Genomic DNA, 26,058 nt, shown 5'->3' on the forward strand with positions numbered 1-26,058 from the left:
ATTTAACAAGCAAGAGGCAAGGTAAAGAGGTAGACACAGCTCAGTTTGTAAATCTCGCTACTGTTTTCCACTGTGAGCTCAAAGGTGCTTGCAGAGCAAAGAGATCCAAGTGACCCAACTATTCTATAAGAAACTATTGATCAGGAAACATGCACCCAGTCCCCCTCTTGATTCTGTGTTTGTACTTCTGAACAACAACAAAAGCATATTAAACCTCACTCATGGGACAAGCCTACAAATTCTCAAGTGTGCTGATAACAATTCCCCAAACTGTGGTATCAAGAACAACAACATGAATATTCATACTGGAGGCCTGAATGATTTTAAAAGTTCCCTAGTGCTTTTCTGAAAAGTAGAAAGAAAAATGAAAGGTCTAAACTGGCTTCCAAAGGGCAAGTAAGGCATCAATCCTACCGTCCTCCTTTGTTCCCTAGACAAAGATGTTAGAATAAGTTTAACGTTAGTGTTAGCTGTTGTCAGGCTGATTTATGACACCCAAGCAGTATGAGTCTTGCAACATGGCAGACTGTCCACTGGAGATTTGGCAGGAACCAAAACTCTTTCTTTAAAATATTGCTCTAAATGAATTAAACTTCAGTGACAGAAATGAAATGATAATAACTTTTTCCTTCAGGCAGTTTGACCTTCCAAGCTGATTTTCTAATTTGGCCCAATTTTCTTATATGCTGGAAGGTAAGTGCAATCATTCTGGGGGTCTTGGTAGATTATTTTCTGAAATGCTGCAATATTATACATATACAAATATACATATTTCAGGTGCACCATCATGTGTTCACACACAAACATGCACACACACAAAGCATTCCATACATTATTATTCCTTTTATATTTAGCCTTTCCATCTGCCAAGGAGCTTGTTTTTAATGACTCGCTGCTGCTGCTTCTTTTTGTTGTAAGCTGCCCCAAGGATGTTTCTGAAGAGGCAGCACACAACTTTTCTCTTTTAAACAGAGTGTTCAGATTTCTTGAGCAAAAGCCTCCTGCCATGAGAAATTCAGCCTGAAGGTCAGCCTGAATTGAACTGCAACATGGAGAACTAAAACTGCCTTCATAATCTATTGTTGGTGCCCACATTTCAATGGAAAATCCAGCATTTTTGGAGTGCCTATTAACTACTACTTGGGAATAAATGGTAAAGACCTTAAGGGAAGTGATTTCTCATAAAACAGTATGATTTCCCTTTTCATACCAAATTACTGATGGAGAAGCCAGTTCATGCAGCTGCAAACAGTCAAACAAATGCCTTCTTCTAACTCAGTCAGCTCTGAAGATGGCCCCTTTTTTTGACATGGCCCTTCCAGTCACCTGTAATGCACTCTACCCAGGTTTTTGCCCAAAATGAAGGCTGAGATTCAAGGTGGTGAAGAATGCTGCAGCTCAGTTTTTATCAGGAGCTAGTCAGAGTAGGCATTCGGCTGTTACTCCATTGACTGCCCGTCAGGCTCAAGTCAAGCTATTAGTTGCCACATGCACAGCCCTTGATAGTCTCAGTCCTTCATAATGACAGGACCACTTCACTCCCTATATTCTGCCATGACAACATTGCTTATATGAGCAGAGCCTTTTGCAGGGGCAGGCAAAAACAAGAACTGCCCAAAGCCATTTGTGGTCCCCATCATATGGAATAGTCTGCCTGATGAAATCAGGAAAGCTCCAATTCTCCTAGCTTTCTGCAAACTCTACATGACTGAATTATTCAGGACGGTACTTGTACATTATTCAGGATGACCTTTTTACACAGGTAACAGGGCTATGCTATAATGAAATAGTTTAGAAAGATGCTTTGGCAGAGGGTTGCAGACTGTATTATTGCGAATACTACGGATTGTCTGTTGCAATAAGTCTGATCCTACTATATAATTTCTGCGCTGCTTATCGTGACATGCTAATGCTTACACTTTTTTCAAGCTGTGTCAAATTTCTGCAGTCCAGATCTATTGAGATTGGATGTCCCATCCAGTTTATTGTATTTGACTTCCCCTATGATGTCTGTCTGGAGTCTCGGTGAGAAAGGTAGACAATCACTCAAATAAAATAAATAAAAAATGGTTGCTGTGAGTAATCATCTCATTTCCTACAAAGAATAACACTCAGTTCTAGGCAGAGATTCTGGAACAGCCTTTTGTCAACAGTCAAGTGAAAATATAATCATGCCTCTGCTTATAAACTTTGGTTTTGGTGGCTGGGAAGTCTAAAAATGGCAGGGGTGAGTGATGCCCAGGATGCCTCCCATTGCAATCCTTAAAGCTCAGCACTTTACCAGAGTACAGTTGCTGAGACAGACGGTCAACAATAGGGCACAGAGGCTGAGTCCTTTCCCCTAATGTTGCCTCTCGGCTCTGAGATTCAGAGGATTAGTGCCCCCTGAATGTGGAGGTTTCTCTCAGTCACTGTGGCTGATAAGTGATAGACTTATTTTCCATAAATCTCTTCAATCTGCAATCACAAATGGGAGATATTTTAAGAAAGCTGCCACAACAACATTATAGATTGCTATCATCTGTAAATCATAAGCGCTTACCAGTAGGGCAAAGGCACATAAGAAGAGCCCTGCTGGATCAGACCATCTAGTACAGCATCCTGTCTTACACAGTGGCCAGTCAGTTCCTTTGGATGGCCAACAACAGGGCATAGAGACTGAGCCCTTCCACTGATGCTGCCTCTTGGCTCTGAGATTCAGAGGATTAGTGCCTCTGAATGTGGAGGTTTTCCTCAATTACCGTGGCTGACAAATGATATACTTATTTTCCATGAATGTCTTTAATCCTCTTAAAGTTATTTATTCCTGTGACCATTGCTACATCCTCTGGCAGTGAATTCTGAGTGAAGTAGTATTTTCATCCAGCCTGACCTACTGCCCATCTGCTTCAATGTATGTCCTCTAGTGCAGTGGACCCCAACCACTGGGCCGCAGCCCGGTGCCGGGCCGTGAAGGCCCCAGCACTGGGCCATGGCTCCCTCTCCCCGCCCCTCCCCCCCCGCAGTGAGAAACTTCCCAGGCGGCAAGCCAATTGGCCGCCAAAGCGGCCGATTGGCTTGCAGCCCGGCAAGCTTCTTTTTGCGGGAGGGCGGGAGAGGGAACATGTGGCAGGTCTGCACATGCGCGTTTGCGGCCGCGCATGGCACAAATGCGCATGCTCGGACCTGCCCCACATGCACATTTGCGCATGGGCTGCCGTGCATGCACCGCGGCTGGATCACCCTCCCCCACACACCAGTCCGCAGCCTAAAAAAGGTTGCGGACCACTGCTCTAGTGTTCTAGTATTTTGGAAGGGGGATAAAAATTATCTTAACACTTTTCCACCCTGTGCATAATTTTAAAAACCTCTTAAAAGTGCTCCAACTCTTGAATCATCTTGATTTCCCTGCTCTCAGAGGAGTCCTCTTCACTTTCTCCAGCTCTGTCCTTTTTGAGATACAAAGACCAGATCTGTATAAAGTATTCCAAATGAGGCTGCACCATACTTTTATACATGGGCCTTATAATATTGGCTGCTTTCCTAATAATCCCTTTCCTAATAATCCTTAACAGAGAGTTTGGCTTCTTCACTGCTGCAACACACTGGGTTGAAACTTTAAATGAGCTATCCACTTTGACCCCAAGATCTTTCCCCCTCTCAGTCTCAGCAAACCTCATTAGTCTGTACTTGAATTTGAGATTTTTTTGCCCTGATGTGCATCACTTTTCACTTACCAACATTGAATTTCATTTGCCATATTGTCATTCATTCACTCGCCCAGTTTGTAGAGGTACTCTTGAGGTTCTTCACAGTCAACCTTGGTTTTCACCATCCTGAATAATTTGCTATCATCTGCAAACAGGTCACTACACTACTCACCCCTAATTCTAGATCATTTATCAATAAATTGGCCTGAAAACCAATGCTTGTGGGACCCCACTGCTTGCTTCCTTCCATTCTGAGAACTGTCTATTGATTCCTACTCTTTGCTTCCTGTTATTTAGAGAATCTGTCCTCTTATCCCTTGCCATATCACAACAGGGCCAGTTTACTGCAAGGTACACTCCTGGAGGAATATCAGCTTGCCAACTTCCCTCTCTTTGTTGGGGCTTCCCTTTGTAACTGGTGTGTCTGAAGTAGGAGGAATCTATATGGTATATATTTAAAAGAAAATGTATACTAGTTTTAACACAGTGTAGATTGTGCAAGAGATTCAATAGAAATTGATTAAAACATCATCCTCTGTCCCTTTCACTAAAGCATGTCCTGTTGTTAAAAATATAGGACAGCCCTCTCTAACTTAAGAAGTTACAAATGTCTATTGAGTTGTCATTACCTTAAAGCAGGTTTTCTCAACCAGGGTTTCATGAAACCCTGAGGTTTCTTAATGGCCCTTGAAGGGTTTCCTGAACTGATGAGAGTTAATTAATTTATATATATTTTATTTGTTAAACATTTATCAGGTGATGGGATCTTATATGGTCATGTCAGCCTGGCTCCCCCTCTCAAAATGACCAGTGTTGGGCCTGGAGGAGGTGGGAAGGAGAGGGGCCCCAGATGAGCATATACACAGCTATGCCTCCCATCTATATTATGCATGATTGCACTAATTCTGGGATTTCTTGAATCCTGAAGAATGTTTCAGGGATTTCTCAACAGTAAAAAAAATTGAGAAAGACTGCCTTCAAAGATTTTACAGCCCCAAAGGTGAGCACATGGTCAGCAGCTGCCCGTCTCCAGGCTGATGGTCCCATGCCAAAGAGACCTGCCTTCCAGGAGTTTTATTATGTTAGGTTCTCCAACCATTGACCCAGGTCAAGCTAGGTCAGAGAAACACTTTCTCAAGGGTTCACAAGATTCTTTTTCCTGGGAGGACTCTCTAGTACCACAAACCCTCCAACGTCTATGCCCCTGCTTGGAGAAGAAGGGGGGGGGGCTGATCCACCCATGTTCTCTCAGCTAAATCCCTTTGCTTTTGTTAAGAGTTGGGCTGATGTGCACTTGAAAAGCCACAACCCCAACCCACTTCCATTCCTGTCCAGAGAAGAAGAAAAATGGTTTAAAACCACATAGAGCAAAACTGCTTTTCTTCACAGCACTTCTTTTCCCTAAAATAATTGCATAGTAAAGATCCACTACTAGCATCTGAACAAATTCATGAAAGCCTATACTATAATACAGTTCTGTTAGTCTTTAAAATGCCACAAGACTCCTGTTTATTTGAAACAAAAATACATTTTAGAACAATCAATAACTCCAGAGAATACATGCATTTAAAAGATGCACATTATTAAAGATTTAAGTAGCACAGAAAAGAACATTCAAGCAATATAGTTCTATAGTATATATTTAATCTTCCATGGTTGAAAGCTACATCTTACATTCTTAAAAAACAGCTTTCCATGCTGTTATATCCCAACAGGAAAACATAAAAAATATGGATTCCCAACCCTGACCCCCCCCCCCCGCCCAATACACTGCTTAGTAACCATAATCGGAATACATACACTCACAACAAAGGCTTTTAAAGTTGAGAATAGTGAATGTATCAGGTGATTTTAACTTCTGAACAGTTTTAATTAGGGTCCTTTGTGATTTGATACATTTAAAGGTTTGATGCATTTAAATGTTATTCATATAAGTAAATATTTTGCATTGTTAGTTAACTGATATTCAATAACCATATAGGAAGATTCTTCCATAGAGTCCTGTAGATATAATTGAAGCATAACAATTTTGGGAGGGCATGATTAATTCTAAAGAGTAATCATTACAAGGGTTAGATCCCAGTATACATACACACATGCAGGCTGACACCATCTTTGCATTATGGTTGAGCTAAATTGTTCTCTTCCACTTGAAAAATGCGTTGAATATTTGAAAGGTGGCACAAGCAACCGAGCAAGCCACAGGCATGGCCTTGTTGAAATAACAGTTACTGTTAAATTTGAACTCAAGCAAACAGAAATCTTCCAGGTGGACTGGCAACAAGTGAAATCATAGATCATAGAATCATAAAATAACAGAGCTGGAAGGGATCTCCTGGGTCATCTAGTCCAACTCCCTGCACAATGCAGGATACTCACAACCCTATTGCTCATCCACGGTAACCTGCCACCCCCCTGAACCTTCACAGAATCAGCCTCTCCACCAGATGGCTATCCAGCCTCTGTTTAAACATTTCCAAACATGGAGGACCCACCACCTCCTGAGGAAGTCTGTTCCACTGAGAAACCGCTCTGTCAGGAACTTCTTCCTGATGTTTAGACAGAATTTCTTTTGAATTAATTTCATCCCATTGGTTCTGGTCTGCCTCTCAGGGGCAAGACAGAACAACTCTGTTCCATCCTCTATATGGCAGCCTTTTAAATACTTGAAGATGGTTATCAGATCCCTTCTCAGTCATCTCCTCTCCAGGCTAAACAGACCAAGCTCTCCCAACCTTTCTTCATATGTCTTGGTCTCCAAACCCCTCACCATCTTTTTTGCCCTTCTCTGGACACACTCCAGTTTGTCCATATCCCTCTTTAACGGTGGTGCCCCAAACTGAACACAGTACTCCAAGTGAGGTGACTGAACAATCTGTATGGCTTGGTTGAATGAAACATACCTGACAGAGCAAAGCTCTTGGGTGATAGTCATTGATGGAAAACCTCTTGGGATAAGAGAGGAAGTGGATTAGTTGAAACTTGCTCAGGGCTTTCAACATCACACCCAATAGGGACACCCTGAAGTTTGGGATTGGTGGAGAGCTGAATCGGCTTGCCATCTGCTCACCTGTGCACTCCTTAGTGACCTTTACAGCAATGATTTCTGGCAGATCCTTGACAGACATGAGGTTAGTGCCGTTTGTGGGAACCCTGGAGCTTCTAAAGGGAATCCAGAATTTTCCCCACAACTCCTCCCTCAGGTAATTTGCAGCAGTCTTGGTGGAGTGCAATACATGAAGGAACAATAGGTCCTTCAAGTGAACTGCAAGCAAGTTGGTAATCAAAAACTGGTGGCCCATTAGAATTACTTGGCCATGCTGGTGATATCACTAGTCACTGTATGTCCCCCTCTGTGGATAAGATGGCTGAGGCTGTATGCCAATGCAGACTCACAGTTGTGTTCAAATTCACACTTATCCTGATGGCAATTTCATTGCCATTATACTCCAAACATACCTTTCTAAAGGAGTCTCACCTGAAACTGAGTCTGTAATGGCTCGCTCATCCCTAGCCTTAGTATGTGAGTCAATTATGAGAAGCCACAGCTTGTCATCTTAGAAGTACTACTTGGTCAATTTATTTTATGAAGCCATCTTATGAAAAGTCACATCACACTCAGTGGTGGGGCAATCCCCAGCTAGCACCCAAGCATGGAGGTCTTATGGATGTTTACTAAGTAGCTGGACAAATGCCAGGCCAGTTACAAGTAAGCAGATGATATAGTGCTCATGACACTCTCACAATGAGTTCCGAAAGTAGCACTCGGCACTCCCCTTACTGGAACTTTTCATATTTGCTTAGGGGCTTGCCCTAACAGTCTCACTCTCCTGCCTCAAGAGCATGAATTTATCAACATAATAACCCTTAAGGATGGAGTTTACAGCTCCATTAAATGAACTATTCTCCAGATGGTGCTAGGCCCAGGTTGCTCTCATTCCTGCTACCTAAGGGTCCATGTTGGTAGGCCTGGGACATCTGACCATCCAATAATTACTCTCTGTGTGGGTGGAATCCTCTTTGAAGGAAAACTCACCCACAGTACCATTGCTGCTGAGGAAATCATGCTTCCCTGATAGCCATGGAGGACTTTTTCTACCTGGCTCAACTCTTCCTGCAGGGGGGAGGCCTCTTTGATGTACTGCTCCTCAAAGCCCTGGACTTGTCAAATCCAGCTGGTGAATGCTGCTGTCTCCTGCCTTGTGGACAGGAGATGAAAGGCCACTCAGCAGCCACTAGATGATTGCTTTGCTGGTTGAACCACTCTGATAGCTGAGCTTGCACAATCCTTTGTAGAACTGCCATCTGATCCTGGATGTCAGGCAATGTCATTGCCGGGGTTGGTACAGGCATGAGATACTGGGGCATAGTGTGAGGGTCAACCACCCAGCCAGCAGGGCAGCAAGAGCACAAGTTCCCATGTCTGTGCTTGGGTTTGATTCTGCTTGAAATTTCCATTAAAAAAACACCTTCCACCAATTGTATAAGGGATGAGCAGAGATAGGTGATGGCTTAGGAGATGCAAGGACCCTTCAGATGGCCTGTGGGCATAAAGTGCATATGAACCATGTGTGCCATGGTTGCATGAGTGCCATGTGTATGCTGTGGTGGATCTGTGATAATTCCTGTTCCCCCCACTGCAAGATGCCCTGACCTTTGGATAGCTAGCTGGTCACCTCCCCAGTCATGTCAGTTATACTATATCCACAAAGTGACCGTGATAAGTATTAAAACAGGTTCCAAGAGCTGAAGTAGTAACAACAGTGAGAGAAGGGGTAATATTCCTCACTAAGAGCAAAAGAATCTAAAAGCTGAACTACACAGTGTCTGGAGAACAGAGACAGATATCTCGGCAGTGAGGTAATACTCTCAATTCAGGTCAAAGGAGAAGGGGGAGTTTGGCTAAGAAGAGAAAAAGGATCCTTGCCCAGTTAGAAAGGGGAAATCAGGTGTAAGGATTTCCTTAGAATTCTGTGAGAGGAAGCTTGTTTTAGACTCCTCAGAAATCAAAGGGATACTGTTACTTCTAGGATTGGAAATTGAGGGTACTAGCAGGAGGCATTTGGCTTCTAAAAACCAGGTGGGTTCAGGGGAACTCAAATAGAAATCAGAAAAACAGACATATTTTGAATAAGTCAAAGCCTCTTAGTGAAACTAAATGTTAAAAACTGAAGAAAAGTTTTGAAAACCTTTCAAAAGCCTGTAATTAAGAACTTCTACTTGTCTGGTGTTAGGACAATCTGGTTGTTGGCACTTGAGAGGTATGGATCTTCCATCAGAGAAAAAGTGGCAGCTTGTGTATGCTTGATTACCTCTGTCTTGGCATTCCAAGTTCATGCATCACATTAAGTTTGTTACTCTCCCCTGGTGTGCAGCTGGGGACCTGAGAACCCATGTGTATGTTAAATGTCAAGCTTATTCTAACTTATAGTGCTCCCCTGAGTTCCCATAAAAATACTCTAATTTAAAATCATAGAGCCCCCATTCATAACAAGTATCACTACAGAAAAACATGTGCTGCGTAAATGTTTCTATTCTGGGAGTTATTATGCTATGAAGAAGCCAGAGAGATATAGGCATAATCACAGCCTTGAGAGAGACCACTGGGGAGCCCATGTAAGCCACTTTAACTCTCTAAAGGAGATAGGGATATCAGTATTATTTACATATGCAGGTGCTAGTGCTCAACATTCTCTCTTTGCTATGATTCAAGAAGCAATAAAATCTAATGTGACTCTGAAAATTGCTAGATATTCTGTCTACCAACCTGACTCCAAAACACTAGGAAAATTCAACGGGTGCTATGCTGGTCTCAGTAAAGATGTACTCATCCTAAACTTCATAATTCCCAGGAAAGCTTAACCACTATAACATTTAAACATCTCCTCAAAAGAGCTATTAAACAGATTTTTAAATTAGAAGATGTACAAAAAGAATACGTTGGAATTTTCACAAAAATATTATATTCTGTAGATGACATGGCTCATCTTCTTGTCAAGCACTTATCAGTTGTGTATTACTTACAGTGGGATTTCATTTTATCTATCTGATGATATTCCAGAGTCTTGGAGGAAAGCATTTGAATTAGGGGCATCATTTATCTTATTGAGAATTCCTCTGTCATAATTCCTTGGGCTTTATTTTTATTACACTACAGCTTATGTATTTTAATGTGCAGAAAGCAATAAAAAAATTCAAAACATAGTCTAACCTTAGATACTGAAAATGAAAGATTGTGAATAAGTCTGATTTGAATCCTGTTTCTAAAAGCAGCTCTAAAATGAAACTGGGTGAAGTTACATACATTCTTTCTAGCATAGCTGGATAGTTATCATTAAAAAGTTTCCAGCCATACCTAACTGCTACCTAAACTGTGTTTAGGGAATGAGCTTCCAGCTTGTTTGACCTTTCTAAAACACACAGAACTCATCTAAACCTATAAATGCCTTTGCCTCGCTAACCCCCTCTTTCAGAGGAGACATACAGAATGTGTGGCCAAAGGCTTTAGAGATGATGGGCAGAAAAACAAACTAGCACGATTCTTTCCCCTGCACTGAATCACTGATACAGCCAACATGCCTGGGTCCATTGAGAAATAAAGGTATCAACCGAATGACATTTAACTTGCTACATCTTGTGCAAAAATGGTCAGGGGTCAGAGGCAGAAATCAAACACTCAATCTGCTTTTTCATAGTGGTAGACAGGAATTTTGATTTTCAATAGTCAAGATAGCCTTCAAGTTAACACATTGCAAAGGACCTTCCCGGTAAAAATATGTTAATGTTATAAATGGATAATGAAACAAAGCAAAGAGTAACTTTTCCCTTTTAGAATTAGTTGGCATGAAAGAGAATATTTCTTGCTTGGTTTCAATAGACTTTAAAAGCATTAGCACATTTAAACCTGTTTTGAACCCATACATTCTCTTGTCCGTATTAACTGCCAAGATAGTTTCATTATATTAAATTAGAACATTAAGTGAAAAATATTTTACTTCTAATTTCCTATCTGAAATACGCCCATTTATATCTGTGCCCTTTCCTAATAGAATACATGCTTGAAAATTACCTTGTAATTGTCAGATAGAAACTTATTAAAACAGAATGAAATTGAATTAGGGAAGAAAAATCATGTACGGCAGTTTAGAAACTCGATCTTCATGGATTGTTTTAGATATCATTACTCACAAACCACTTACTCCAGAACAGACTTGCTAATTTCACTGACTCAAATTAGTTTTAGAACATAGTTTGAGTCCAATGGCACCTTTAAGACCAACAAAGTTTTGTCTGGGGAAGTGTGCTGTGTACCCAAAAGTTTACGCTTTGAATGAAACTTAGTTGGTCTTATGGGTACCACTGGCCTTAAACTTTATTCTGCTACTTCAGACTGACATGGCTACACACTTGAATCAAATTAGTTACATATACTGCCAAAAAATGATATAAACATTAGCTCACAGTGCCTTCAGCTATCATGACTGCTTTCCTTCAGCATAAAACTAAGTTGTATCAACATATACTTTGATAGTTCAGACAAAGAACATGGCCTGGTGCAAGGACAGCAGCACGATTCTAAGCAGAGTTACACGCTTCTGGGTCCATTACCGTCAATGAGTCTACAACTCCTCTTAGGACAGCACTGTGGATTTATTAGAAGGAAGAAATCCTTTTCTCCCCCTATTTCTGAAGAACCTCCCGAAATCAGCCAACCCTCTGGGATAACTGTTTTTCCCCTTCATGCACCTCACCTGATTCTTGGGATCCAGTTTGGGACAAGGACGCCCTCCTTTGTACGGTTTTTCCTTCAGCCATCGGGATCGAATTCTCACTCCTGTTCCACAAGTAGTACTGCAGGGGGCCCATGCAGACCAGTCGCTTAATTTGCAATCAAATGGACAAGGTACCATACAGGGTTCTTTGACATAACCTAATATCAAAACACAGAAAGAATATTTAATTCATTTATATACCACCTTTCTCCCCAATGGGGATCCAAAGCAGCTTATATCATTTGCCTCTCCTCCATTTCATCCTCATAACAGGTAGGTTAGCCTGAAAGAGTATGGCTGGCCCAAGATCATCCAGCAAACTTCCATGGTATATTAGGGAATTCGATGGGTCTCTCCACGTACTAGTCTAGCTCTCTTAACCACTATATCACACTGGCTTAATTACATTTCATCATGTTAATGCAAAGATAGCTGTCCAGTTTACTTATATTTATTAATTAAAATCCTTTCCTAGTTATTCAAGGCAAAGCAAAAGTCTGAGGACCATCTATTTGTTGAGAGGTTTATCTTGACGGGAGGGTGGGGCATTAGAGGCCACGTGGACAGAGGTGCAGAGAACTTCTGAAGCAGGTTCAATAGCACCCTTAACTAGAAGTTCAGGATAGTTCCTGAGTGTCAAAGCAATATGAAATGACTAAGGAAGTTTGTCTCTTGGAAGCTTATGCCTCAGAAGTCTTGTTGGTCTGTAAGTGGCTACTGGCTTCAAATTTAGCTGTTCTACTGCTAATACAGCTCCCCACTGAAACTACCCTCAAAAGCGGGACTTACTTCCAACGTGTTATACTTTTCAGGAACTTTTTATAAAAGAATTCCACGCTTCCCCACTCCCCAACATAAAACACAAGCACCTTGCACCAATTAACAATGAACACATTTATATTTCATTTTTATTTTCTGGCATTTAAAAATATATACAATATTGAACAAAAGGCTGCATTTTACGATCATATTATTTTGAAGTATTTATTTTTATTTAAATCTTTTTATCCAGCCTTTCCACACAGTTAGGCTCCTCAGGGTGGCAAACATTTTTTAAAATAAAAGTTCTCTATTTAAACACACGCATACATAAACTACAATTTTAAATGTAACCAAGAAGGAAGGTCAGTTAGAGCAGGGGTAGTCAACCTGTGGTTGTCCAGATGTTCATGGACTACAATTCCCACGAGCCCCTGCAACAGAGTTAGAGCCCTGAGTTAGAGAATGTCAAATGTAACAAAAAGGTTTTCACCCACTGGTGGAAGATAATGATAGAGGGGGGACAAAATATCCACTGAGAGGGAATTCCACTATTGTTGCGCCATGAGCAAGAAGACCCATCTAGCTTCATGACAAGGGCACCTAAAGCAGTAGAGCTGTCAGTTTTGGGTTAGGAAATACCTGGAGATTCAGGGGGAGGCGGCTTGGGGAGGGGGAAAACTTAAGCAGGAAAGGGTCATAGAATGCACCCTCCAAAACAACTATTTTCTCCAGGGGAACTGATTGCTGCCATCTGGAGACCAGTTGTAATACTGGGAAATTTTGAGACCCAACTGCAGGCTGCCAAGCCTATGAAGCAGGATCCATAAATATGACTGTAATAGACACATTGGCTCATATGAGGGTAGGTGGCATGCAGGTCTCAAGCCATATAAGGCTTTAAATTCAAGGTAGCAGCACCTTGAATTGTGCCTGGAAGCAAAACAGAAACTAAAACTGGAGGGGTATGGTTCCCATGACTCACTCTAATCAGCATTGTTTCCACAGCTTCTAGACACTTCCCAATAATCTAATCTAGATGTCGCCAAGGCATACAGTACAGCGGCAAGCTCTTTTTCATCCAGAAAAGACCACAACTGGCTTACTGCTTGAAACTGATAAAAGGTGATCCTAAGCACTGCTGCCACCTGTTTATCCAACAGAAGTCCCACGTCCAGCAGAACTCCTAAACTGGGGGTATAGTCCTTTAAGGGGAGGGCAACCCCACAAAGCCCTGGAGATCTTTCAATACTTGGGTCAGTCCATAAGCACCTCAGTCTTGTTGCAATTAGAACACATTCATCCCAAAACTACCTCAAGACACTGGGTCAGGGTTTTTGCTAAGGAAGCATAAGATAGAGCTAAGTATCATCCAGATATTTGTGACAATCTAGAGGTGTACCTAACCCAGCAGTTTTATACAGGTGTTGAAAAGCATTTCATACACTATGCAGAGGAAAAATGAAAATTATCATCAAGGTTCTCTGAGCATCATCTCCCAGTTCACCCTGTTCTATTTTCTTCCCATTAGTTATGTGTTGGCACAAAGTTTGAGAACTATTGTTTTTAGAATATTTTTTTAGCCTACATGCCAAGGTAGACTTTTCTTCTAAACATCTTACTGGGACAAATAATCTTCACTGATTAATGTTGCATTTTAATCTATCAACTATTGATTAATATATCAAACCTTAACTAATGTGTCTATGTACAAGATAACAAGAGTTGTGAAAGAAACATATCAAGCTGGAATTAATGTTTTACCATGTGTAATTTTTATATCCTAGTCTGTGACTGCATCATTATCATCATTATCAATAATAATAATAGTATCAAAAAGTCGGAGCCTATGAGCTCATGTCAGAGTGATCTTCTCCCACCTCTCATTCCATCTATGACTCCCACCTCTCAAAGGTACTGTCAGAAGTCAAAGGATTATCAAGAACACCCACCCACTATGGGTGTGGCAGTAAAGCCGAGGGAGTGGTATGAAATGGCTTTCCCACTTCTCCTTATTGCTGCTTCCACTTATTGCAACATTTCGATGTTCAGTTGTTTTTAGTCCACAGGTACCCAACAGTGTCTGTTCCAGGGACCTGAGAGAACTACCACAGAAAAGGAACAGTAGGGGAAAGATTCACTTCAACCAGCACCATCCTCATGCAATCTATTTCTGTGTTTCACTAAGCATAGATGTGTCACAGCAGGAATCATCTCAGAAAAGACATTCCCTCCAGTGTGTGAGGAAAGTAGAGATAACTTTCTACCACCAATTTTTAAGTATTTCCCTTTAAAATGATATATTTTTTAATATCAATGTGCTGCCTCTTTAATTTTTTTTAAAAAATCTGATTAAATAGAACTGCCTCAACATTGACAGGCTAGTTCAAATCTTAAAATCCAACTGAAAACTGCATTTTTTCTAATGTTCGTAAAAGCATTAAGAAAAATGTTCGTAAAAACATCCGAGAAACCCAAGTTGGCAATGTGCTTTGTTGATCAGGATACTAAATTTTCTTATGAAAAACGGCAGACCCCTAAAACCTTTCCTTGCATACCATTACTTTAGGCAGGGGGAAACCATCCAGAGAGATTCAAAAGAGTTGAAATTATATACACGGCAGTGAAATTTATTTTGTAAAGAGACAGAATCTACTTGAGGGTGGAAGTGTCATTTACTTTCCTTTTTGCTGTATAGTCACATTTCCATTAACCTTTTACACTGCAGACAGCCAACAGACTCCAATAATTCTTCCATAATAGCTCCTTATTGCATCTTGTCCCTCTCGCTGCACATTGGCCTAATTTAAAATATATACTAATTCAGTTTGTTACTTTGCAAACTAGGAATGAGCACAAACTGGTTCGTGAACCAAAATTTGGTCCATGAAAATACAGCTAATGAACACAAAACCCACCCAGAGAAAACTGGCACGGAAATGTTAGGTAAGGATGGGGGTGATGTTTACAAGAATTGGAAATACCAACAGGGACACTCCAAAGCTTGATGGACAGTGCTGCCTGCCAATAAAATAACTGCCATTCATCATGATGATTGTTATACAAGTACCACATAAGCACAGTGTCCTCTATAAGTTTTTGGTCAGAGATGGAGCAGGACGGAGGAAGAACACTAAACGAAGAGCTTTGCTGGTTGTGGGGGGGGGGGCGGGAATAGTACTAAATCACAGCTTGGCTGTGCCCTGGTTACCTTGGCTATTTGTCTTTATGGCCATTTGACTTTCAGAGCCACCCCTCTCCCTCTCCCCACTGACTAGTTGACATCCAGCTGTCAGTGTAGGGTGACCCATCTGTTTTTTTTTTTTTTTAAACAGAGCTCACCTAAGACGAAGGGCCATTCCGCACGACTTTAATGTAGCAGAAGGCATGCAAATTGTAAACGCTACTAATTTGCAGTTCCGCAAGACGTCGCACACAATCTGCAACACTCCTGCAACAGTTCCCCGAAAAGCGCTTCATTGTAGCGCCTAAAGGGAAATCGGGAAAAGTGGATTCACCCTCCGAAAAGCGCTACACTCTTGCAAACAATCTGCAACACTAGCGAAAAAGACCTGTGCATTCCCATTGTTGCAGTTCCAACAAAGTCCCTCCCCATGGCTCTCTCCTCCGAATTTCCTGCAAAGCGATCGCCATTTCTTTTTCTTGGAGTGAGTGGAAAGCAATGAACCAGCGAGCCTTCATTCACCCAGCGAGGCTTCTCCGGCTACAGTCCCTCCACAGAAGTGCTTTAAAGCTCCCCTAAGTCCCCAAGCACAACACAGCCCCGTTTGCAAGTTCCCTTTATTTTCAGCCAAAAATCGTGCCCGTGCAGGGGGGGGGGTTCTTTTCACTCAGGGGAGCGTGGTAATGATGAATCGCCAGCTCACACGCCAGCTGCCAGCTAGATGGGTCTCTCCGCTGCAACGAATTAACGCATATTCGTTGCAACGTGTTGTTGTTTTTTAACCTGTGCTTAAAGGGAAAGGGGCTTTCCCAGAGCATGGTAACAACCACCCATTGGCTGTTCGTTTGATTGATGGCCAGGGGCGGGACAAAGCACAGAAAAAATTGCTTCCTGTCTAGCGATTTTTGTGAGACCAGAAACCTGCGGGAAACTAATGAAATGCTACTGTATTCCACTAAAAAAGCAGGTATGCGTAACGCCGAGATTGCACTTTTAAAAATAGCGTTTCCGCTTTGTGGGACCAATTGGCAACATTGGTTCTTGTGCGGAAGCACCCCAAGTCCCACTGGAAAGGTGTTTGCTGGGCATAGGCTACTCAATCCAAGGTGACTGCAGAAGAATAGCGATGCACACATGGACAATCTTTCCTGGAAACAGGAAGCTGTTGGCACCAGGTTTGAGCTGGAGTCATTCCTAACTGCATTTGGTTGTGACACAGTCTACTGATATAACAGAATTGATTTTTGCTATATATTCTCTGTCATGTAAGAAGATCATAGTCTGACAAAGAGTGCTTACACTCGAAAGCTCACGCCCTGAATAAATCTTTGTTGGTCTTAAAGGTGCTACTGGACTCTGATTTTATTGGGCTACTTCAGACCAACACGGCTACCCATTTGAATCTGTTACGAAGATAACCACAGAAAACCAGCATAGGACAGAAAGCAAGATATATAAATATTTCTGAGCAACTGTTCTCAGGAGAGGGAGAATGGGCCCAGGGAAATGAAGTCAACTGCTCTGTTAGTGGCTCCCAGGCCCTGGGCAGTGTGGGTGCCTTGCCCTTACTCTATAATCACCTTAAAATGAGAGTCCAGTAGCACATTTAAGAGCAACAAATATTTATTCAAGGCGTGAGTTTTCGAGTGCAAGCAAGTCTGAGGAAGAGTGCTTGCACTCGAAAGCTCACGCCTTGAATAAATCTTTGTTGGTTTTAAAGGTGCTACTGGACTCTGATTTTATTGGGCTACTTCAGACCAAAATGGCTACCCATTTGAATCTATCCATAATCATCTTGTTCATCAGTAGAGTGAGGATGATCCAAGGAAGATGCAGTCATCTGCTCTGCAGGTGGAACTCGGGCCCCATGCAAGGTGGACAGGTTAGCCTTTCACTATAATCATGTTGTCCATCTGCAGAGGGAGGGTGGACTCAAGGAGACCCAATCACCTGATCTTCAGATGACTCCTGAACCCAGGCAGAGCAGACAGGTTAGACTTTGCACTCACTTTGCCTATGGTGGAAAGGTGGGCTTGGGAAGACCATAAGTAGCTCCTTGGATAAGGCAGAGCAGGAGGGTTGGCCCTGTGTAGTAATCACCTTGACTGTCTAGGAAGGGTGAGTTTGTGGAGACAGCCACCTGAAAAATTTGTGGGTGGCTCCTAGACCTCGAAGCAGGGCAGAAAAGGAGTGTTGGTCCTGCTCAGTAATCACCTTGATTGCAATAGGATGCAGTAGGATGGTGGACCTGGGAAGATGCGATCACCTACAAATGTGCAGGTGACTCCTGGGCTTAGGCATTGCAGATTCTTCCCTGCCGTCCCAATATCCTTCAGCAGTGTGGATGGTTCCCAAACCTAGGCAGATTTAACCCGTCTTAGAGTCATGCTGTCCATGGAGGGAGGGTGGGCAACTTTGCAAGTATCTCCCAGGCTGAAGCAAGGCAGAAGGGTTGGTCCCTCCCTGGAACTACTTTGTCCTTGAGGGGAGGGGAGGCCCATGGTATAAGCCAACTACCAGGCGGGTAGATCCCAGATCCAGGCAGACTTTAGTCACCTCACCTGTGGAGAAAGGGTGGAATTGGGGAGTCAGCCCTGAACTGCTGCCACCTGCTCTGCAGGTGACTGCCAGGGTAGGGGGGGTTAGTTCTGTGGACAACAGGTCAGTAGAGAGAGGTTGGCCTCATCCAGGGACACTGTGATGGCCATGTACAAGGCTTCTGGAAACACTTAAAAAGGGGAGTGTCCATCTCAGGGAGGTCCACTAAAAGTTTGATGCCTTATCTCTACTAGGTTGCACATGGTCTCTCCTGTCTATTTTATTGTCCAGAAGCCATGCTTGACAACATTTGCTCTTAGCCATTTTAGGCACCAGCTTAACTCTTCATTATGTAGCAACAGCTCCCTCACATACACTACAAGTAGACTTTGACCACTCAGATTTTGTATGCACTTTGTACTTGAGTATTATAAATAACAATCCCGTCAAGTGCTCCTTTCTGCTGTCGCTATTTTGACCTTTTACTGAACAAAATGACTATTCTGACAACTCATAATGTATGGACTTCAACAAAAGTATGGTATTACTAGCAGGAGAGATTGGACAGTCATCTATTTGGCTATATCTGCAAGGTCTTCTTGCAAGCACAGATGAAATATAGCTTCATTTCAGATGGCATGACAGCTTGGATAACATAGTTTCAATACAAAACTAAGTGTCTTGTTCAAAAATTAGATGAGACTGAGGAGCTATTGGCTGATTAATGTAGGCAAAAATCTGCCAAACTCAAGTCACAATTTACTAGCTTGGGATTCGCAAAGCTGCACAGCTGATAATACAAAGAAATTTAATGATATTGAAATGAAAAAAAAAATACAAATAAAAACACAATCACTGGAGTCCACCCGCCCAGAGTCAAAATTGTATTGTTTATGTAAACTTCTCCTGGCTGGTTCCTTAGCTTGTGCTGGAGTTCATTAAGGCAGGAGGGGAAAGGCCACAGTCTTCCCCCAGAGTTCCCATAGACCCCCAGGGGTCCATGGACTCTGGGTTGGGAATCCCTGCAATATAATCACAAGAGTTCTTCTCGTTATTACAATTGCTTTACAATAGAAGACATCAAGACCCCCAACCTATGTACAGTTCTGAGGACTCTTCACTAATAGTTAACACATAATAGTGTTCATCTAAAATCAAGACAATTGTTAGGAGTCCAGTTGAGGTAAAACAAGAGTTCACCAAGATCATGCAGGAAACTTCTGGTATGTGCCATCCAGTTTGCATTGGGATATACAAAGGAAGGAAGAGACTTCATTCTTCAACCTTCATTCAGTTTTGCTAATCAACACCAACTCCATTGCACTATTAGCATTTTAATAGAAAAAAGATGTATATTTCCAAAACATGTATTTTTTCTTTAGAAACAGACTAGCAAAGCAGGCAGTTCAATCAGTGAAACCAGCAGCAGCTGAAGGATTAAACCAAACTCTCTCTTCCCAGACAATCTTGATACAAATTAGAAACATGCAAGGCTGCAATTTGTATTTTCTAGGCAGACCGAGATGTATGGCCTTTCTTACATCTGGCTTTGCTCTTCCTCTACCTGTGTTGGGCTAGTGTGATGGAAAAAGGAGAAACAACAAGAATAAACCAGTGTGGGTAACAAAAGTGGACAGGTCTAGAAGGAAGCATTGGTTAGAATCAGAACCTTTCTAGATTCTCATCCCCAACAAAAAAGACTAGTATTTACTATTAAGGAGAAAAGCGGGATATAAATATCTAAAATGAAACAATGAAACCTGCACACACCATTCTTCTCATTGGGTTGTGAAACTCCAGCCATAAACACAATAAAGTATATTAATTGGATAAGAAACAATGATCTAAGGATAGAATGAAAAAATTGTATGTGGTTAGCATTTAATAGAAATCGGTGATGTTCCCTGGGCTATCACTCTGATTGGAAATTTTCTGCACAGTGACTTAGAAAAATGCTAAAATACTTGGGTGAAACTGGGATGTGGCTTGGAATAAACCCCCCTCTTCTCAAGCTGCTTGAGAAGCAGATGCACGTCTAATTTAATTGGCGCTAATCTCATCTGCATCCACCACTAGCATATTTCATCATTATAATTAACAAACTTTTAACAGCTGAACACTCCGAAAGAAAGCCTAAAGGTGCCTCACAGAAACTGAGGTCCTTTGACGGCATACCATATATCACACCAAGTATCGGTAACAATGACAACAGTCATTCCCTGGAAGAAGAAGGATTAGGCACAGTCCCTTCCTGAGTGGAAAGCGAACGGTGTAAAACAATGAAGACTAAATAAACAGGCTGCTCTGTTTTGCTTATGCAAATAAATGACTGAGAACTGAGGCCTCAGTTCAGCAAGACTGACAGCTATGCAGGAGGGGCAGAATCATATAAAATCCCCCCCTGTGCCTCAGCTCATTAATTTTAAAGCAACACGATCTGACAAAGTGAGCTTTGACTCTCAAAAGCTCCTACACTGACCTTGGGGTGCTCAGAGGTGATAGCTGGACTCGGATCTAGCTAAGCTACTGCAGGCCAACACAGCTACCCCCTGAAAAGTATCATTAATGCAGCAAGTGACCTAAGCTTATAACTACAGCAGTATTTTTCAGCCATTATACCATGGAGGACCCCCTGATGTATTCTTCAGGCTTTGAGGGTCCCCAGAAGTGATGTCAGCTAGCCACACCCCTGGAAGTTATGTGCAACCAGAAGCGACATCATCCAGACACTCCCACTGAGTGTAACATCAGCAGACCACTCCCACATCGCAACAAGTGGTGTTACTATGCCTCTTCCAGTGTCACCAGAATTGACATATCTGTTAGATCTACACCATCCCCACCTAAATTTGACTTTCACACATTGCTAGAGATTCCGGGGGGGGGGGGGGGCTGGTCAAAACTCCATCAAGAGGTCCACCAACAGGGCCAAAACTCCAAAAGCACTTTCCTTTTGGTTGGTTTCTAGTACAGGGACCCTGGAGACTTATAATTCACATGGCCTTTCCTTTGTGGCACAAGGGCTCTTGATGACCTTTGATATTTGTCCACTGCGTGACACAGACTGGTGGACTGGATGGGCCATTGGGCTGATCAAACATGGCACCTTTTTGTTCTTATAACTGGGGCAGTGATGGTCTTATTCTTGGTGCTTGAGGGGCAACAGTGTGTATGTGGGGGGGGGGGATTCTGAAGCTTTGGCCTTGCTGGTGGACCTCTTGATGATCCCTGGGATTTGGTGACTGTGTGACACAGAGGGCTGGACTCGTCCATAATAGCCTCTCTTATGTTCCTATGGTTAGTTGGCAGGAGCGGGGCTGGCTTCTACAAGGTTACACTGCAGGAAGATGAGGAGGAAGAAACTGCGGCCAGGCTCTAGGCTTCTGGTGGAGGGAGGACACCTTGTCCTGCCCAGAGATGTCCGGTCCCCTTGCTCAGGCTTCAGCCACAGCCTCTTGATCCATCTCAGGCACCTTTTCCCTGAAGAAGAGCAAATAGCCAGCCGGTAGTGTAGTATAGAAGATCAGTTTGTACTTCTTTGAGATTGCCAGCTCTCCCCCTGGAGGTTGGCATCTTTAGCAATGTGTGAAAGTCAAACGTAGGTGGTAGTGGGGTGGGTCTAATACATATGTCAATTCTAGGGACACAGGAAGAGGCCCGGGAACCCCAATTCCTGTGATGGGAAAGCACCAGTGTGTGTAGTATCATCACTAATAAAATAAAATGCTTGTTAAATAAGAAGTTAGTTTCATTTTTGTGTGTGCAATATGCTAAATAGGAAACCTTTCCTGAGCAAAACAAGGAAGTTTCATCTCAGCTGTCATAAAGTACACCATTCAAAGCAGCAATTCTCTTCGGGGGAAATGATCTGTGTGATGTGGACATGTTCTTCGGAGATCCCCAGGCAACACCAGGAGGTTGGCAATCCTAGGTCCTGAGAATATATTTTTCTCAGGGTCAGAAATGGCTGCCGGGGCAAAGGGAACCCTGGGGAGAAAGGAATCCTTATGCAGGCTGTGCACAGTCCTTGCACTGGATCTAGATGCAGTAGCTCTCAGCTACAGATGGCAGCCTCCAGGCGGGATCTGGGGATCCCCTGGAATAATTGTTCATCTCTATCACAAAGCTCACCAGCTTTATACAGAACCCCCCCCCCAAAAAAAAATTGTTCTCTGCCTTCTTCCTTGCTATCAGAGCATGCAGCAGGAGAGGAGGCAGGGGGAGGAGTTATGGGCTATTAAGAGTCAGCATTCTGCCTGTCTGTCTGTCTGTCTGTCTGACTCTCTCCCTATCTCTCTCTCTCCCCCACCATCCTCCCCACACAAACCGTGGATCCCTTAACTTCACAAAGCTCACAGTTTTAGGCAGAAAAACAGAGCCTCCCAAAAGCACTGCGGGAAAGGAACATTCTCCAAGGAGCATAGATACAAATAAGCAGGCTTGATGAGGACTGTGGGCGGGGGAGAGACAGTAGGAAATTTTTACTGTGAATAAGTATGCAGGCTCCACCTCCTCCCAGCTGGGAAAACCATCAGCTGGCTAAACCACTCATGCTTGAGCGGAAGGGGGAACAATGGAAATGGCCGGTTCCCAAGCCTAGCTAAGGCAGCAGGGGAAATACCAGGGACCCCTTCTGGCCCCTCCCCCCATGGACCCCTTGGGGGTCACTGGACCCCTGATTGAGAAACACTGCTCTACAGTGTTACCAAGGGGTACCCAGGGGTTGATTTATTTGTGCTCTAGCCTTTGCTTCATGTAACACAGAAGTAAAGCTTCAACCTGCATAACATGATGATATCTAAACAATGATTCATGTATCAGCAATTATAAGTAAAATCTATAGTGCAAATATGTTGGTAGAAAAATAGACCATGGGAAAATGTACATTCGGAGGCAGGCTTGGGCTCAGGTGAAGTGCAGCCTTCTCCATCCCATTGCTCAGAATATGCAACTTCCAACCAAACTATCTTTTCCCATCTTTCAAATGATGGGCTTGAAAGACATGTCCTCATACGCATAACCAAACTCTGTATCACTCACAAAATTATAGACAGTTTTGTAGGGCACTATAGTTATTTTCCTGGGGAAGGCACTGGCAAACCACCCTGTATTGAGTCTGCCATGAAAATGCTAGAGGGCGTCACCCCAAGGGTCAGACATGACTCGGTGCTTGCACAGGGGATACCTTTACCTATAGTTATTTTCATACAGGCTTACAGGAGCCTGAGTTGTAGAGATGGGGATCCATCTGTAGTATTCTCACTGAGTACTAGTTCATTCTTTATACAGCAGTCAATGGGCTGCATCAGCCAAAGTGCTGGAGGCTGATACTTGGTTAGACTTAAAAATTATGAGAGTCAGCTACGCTGAAGTCAAAAGACAGAGCAGGACTGACAATGATGTATAAAACCAGAAAAATATTAATAAAAGTAAAACTTGGGGTAACGTTTGTTAAACATAAGCATTTTTAAATCCCATTGACTTCGGGGAGGGGGGTCAACAAAAGAACCATACCAAATGAAATTACTTAAGTTTAAGTTTCAAAATTTAAATTTGGCTATGTTATTAATCTAAATTCCAATAAAAATGGTTTACATGACATAAAACCTACAGCACTGGACTGGGCTGGAATTCTTTTGTTTAGTCTAGGGACACCTTTAGGATGGGTTTTACAACTGTATGTTTTAAACTTCCTCCATGGTGGCTTTGGAGTCCTGACTCCTTTTCCTGTCAGAGCAGCCTAAATGTGGACACTCAAGTCCCTAAAGACCTTGGATTCCTCAATGCCAAATCTGAAACTGACACTGTCAGTTCAGGCATGGAGACATTTGGACAAAGAGAGTACACCAACAGAAATGCTTGTTCCTAGCATGAGCTATGTACATTCATCACTGAGACTCTGGGTAACAAAGCATGCCATGAATGCCACAGAGGCTCAACAGGCCATGTCCCCTTCTCTGACAACCAAATCTAGGAAACATGGGAGAGAGCTACCTCTCCGTCTTCCTCTATCCATGTCTCTGTGATGCATACCAGTTGGCCTGTCATCTACAGTTAAATTTTGAATGAGGCCTGACCTGGCATTCAGCAGCAGCACTTTTAGACTAGAGACAGATCTTTCATCTGGGAGAAGGACAGGAAACCTGAAGAAGTCATCACTCATACCTGTACTTTCTTTGTCCACCAGTATCTCAGTTTTGCCCCTCTTTCCCCTCCTCCTGAAACACATGCAACCAGCCTCCAAATAAAACCCAGCCCCACTATCAGCAGTTTGCTGTGACCGGTGGGGTCACAATATTTTCTACCCAGATAGCTAACTAGAACTTGTTTGTCAGACCCTATGTAGTCTGCTCCCATGTTTCCTGTTCTAGACGGATGTAGGCAAAAGATTAGGAAAAATGAAAGTAAATTTATAAACTAATTCCTCTTTTAAACATCTTGAATTATTGTGAGAAAGGTGGAGTACAGAAAAACACACAAACAAAAATGGCTACATTTGGGAGGAGGGAAGGATTTTTTTTAATGACTGCAAAACTTATCATAATCTGTGAGGTAAGGAATCCATGTACTGTATCTGTACTCCTTTACTATAAATTCATGTTCCAAATGAAGAAATCAAGTTGTAACTACAGATTTTACCTTGTTGGAAACTTATATTTCCCTATTTGCAGTTGTAACATGAGAATGTTATCAAACCATTTCCTACTGAAGAAATTACAAGAATTTGTGACTCTGCAATAGGGGATACTTATAAAAAAATTAACATACAAAGTCTTGAGGCTCTCCTCAAGAAATAAACTGTGGGTTTATGGCCCCTCCCCTAACATTCTGAAAAGGCAAAAAATCTGAAGAACACCATGACTCTCAAGAAGCTGCCTTACATGAATTTTCTGTCAGTGCAAGAGTGAATGAACTCCTTGAGTACAGAGTATCTTTATATTGTGCTTCTTTGTGCTTGGTTTTTCTACTTTCCATAAACATAAACAGCACAACAGCCATAATGCTAACAAGGTATCATTCCCCACTGAGGATACAGGCTGATGGAGTGAGGCAGCACATCTCAAAAACAAGAAAAAGAGCAAAAACGTAATGAGTACTAACAAAAGGGAATTATAAAACAATGTGATTACTAACAAAGGGATAAGTGTTTCGGAATGGTAAGGTAACAGTGGTGGTGTCAGGCTGGTGTTCAATGGTGCCTCAGGGAAAAGGGGTATGCATCACATGTGTATTCCCCATCTTGTGCCCAATATTCACCAGCTGCCATGAGCCCTTTATTTTGCTTTCTTTTATATACAGACTGACTCTACAGGAGATGTCAGTGGAGGGTACTGATGTCCTCAAACATGCTGCAACAGAGCCCAGTTTGGCACTGACGCACACTGGTTGTGCTTGATCACTTGGAGATTGAGATTTTGATGAGACGGTTCAGGGATCCAGGATATAATGCCAAGATCACAGAGACTCTATTGGTCTCCAGAAGACAGTCCACAAACAGAGTGTACAATACATCACAGAAAGCCAATGGTGCAGTAGAAATTAGATCTACCCACTGAAACCTAATCTTGCTTCTATCTTGACCTTCTTGCAAGAAAGGGTCAGAAGAAGACTTAAAACATTTACTCTCAAACAACAGATTGCAGCCTTAGCTTCCATTCTACCCTCGTTCAAGGGAAAAAGCATCTCATGTCACCCCCACATCATCTATTTTCTCTGAGGCATAACCCTGAAAGGACCTTCAAAGATGTACAGATTCCCTACTTGGAAACTCTCCACACTTACTTAAAGTTCTCTCCATACTTACAAAACCGCCCTTTGAACTGCTATGGGAAGTCTCACTCAAGTGGCTGAGAAGGAAGACATTGTTCCTAACTACCCTCACTGTGGCTAGGAGCGTCTTGGAACTGGGTTCACTATCTATGATCTGTGTTCATCAGGCATGCAATGGTAGAGGAATTATGTAAAGAAACAACTTAGTCCTCCTTATTCTCCTTTAGAATTTACAAAAATAACACGTGCAGTTGAGCTTGACGTTGCCTTCGGCAGGAGAGTGCTACATGACATTCTCAATGATTATGACTTTGACCTGCCAATTAATTGAGGACATGTCTCTATG

The 26,058-nt window shown here is 42.5% G+C and overlaps 1 protein-coding gene across 4 annotated transcripts in view; it reads right to left on the reverse strand.

The window, feature by feature from the left end:
- Nucleotides 1-26,058, reverse strand: part of THSD7B (thrombospondin type 1 domain containing 7B) — a 702,862-nt gene that overhangs the window by 123,423 nt on the left and 553,381 nt on the right. For all 4 annotated transcript variants that reach the window (XM_077320192.1, XM_077320193.1, XM_077320190.1 and 1 more), the window contains one exon: nucleotides 11,441-11,619. In XM_077320192.1, the coding sequence (XP_077176307.1) occupies nucleotides 11,441-11,619 (179 nt within the window). The remainder of the gene's footprint in view (nucleotides 1-11,440; nucleotides 11,620-26,058) is intronic.

Source organism: Paroedura picta, chromosome 2, assembly GCF_049243985.1.
Source record: "Paroedura picta isolate Pp20150507F chromosome 2, Ppicta_v3.0, whole genome shotgun sequence".
Taxonomy (NCBI): Eukaryota; Metazoa; Chordata; class Lepidosauria; order Squamata; family Gekkonidae; genus Paroedura; species Paroedura picta.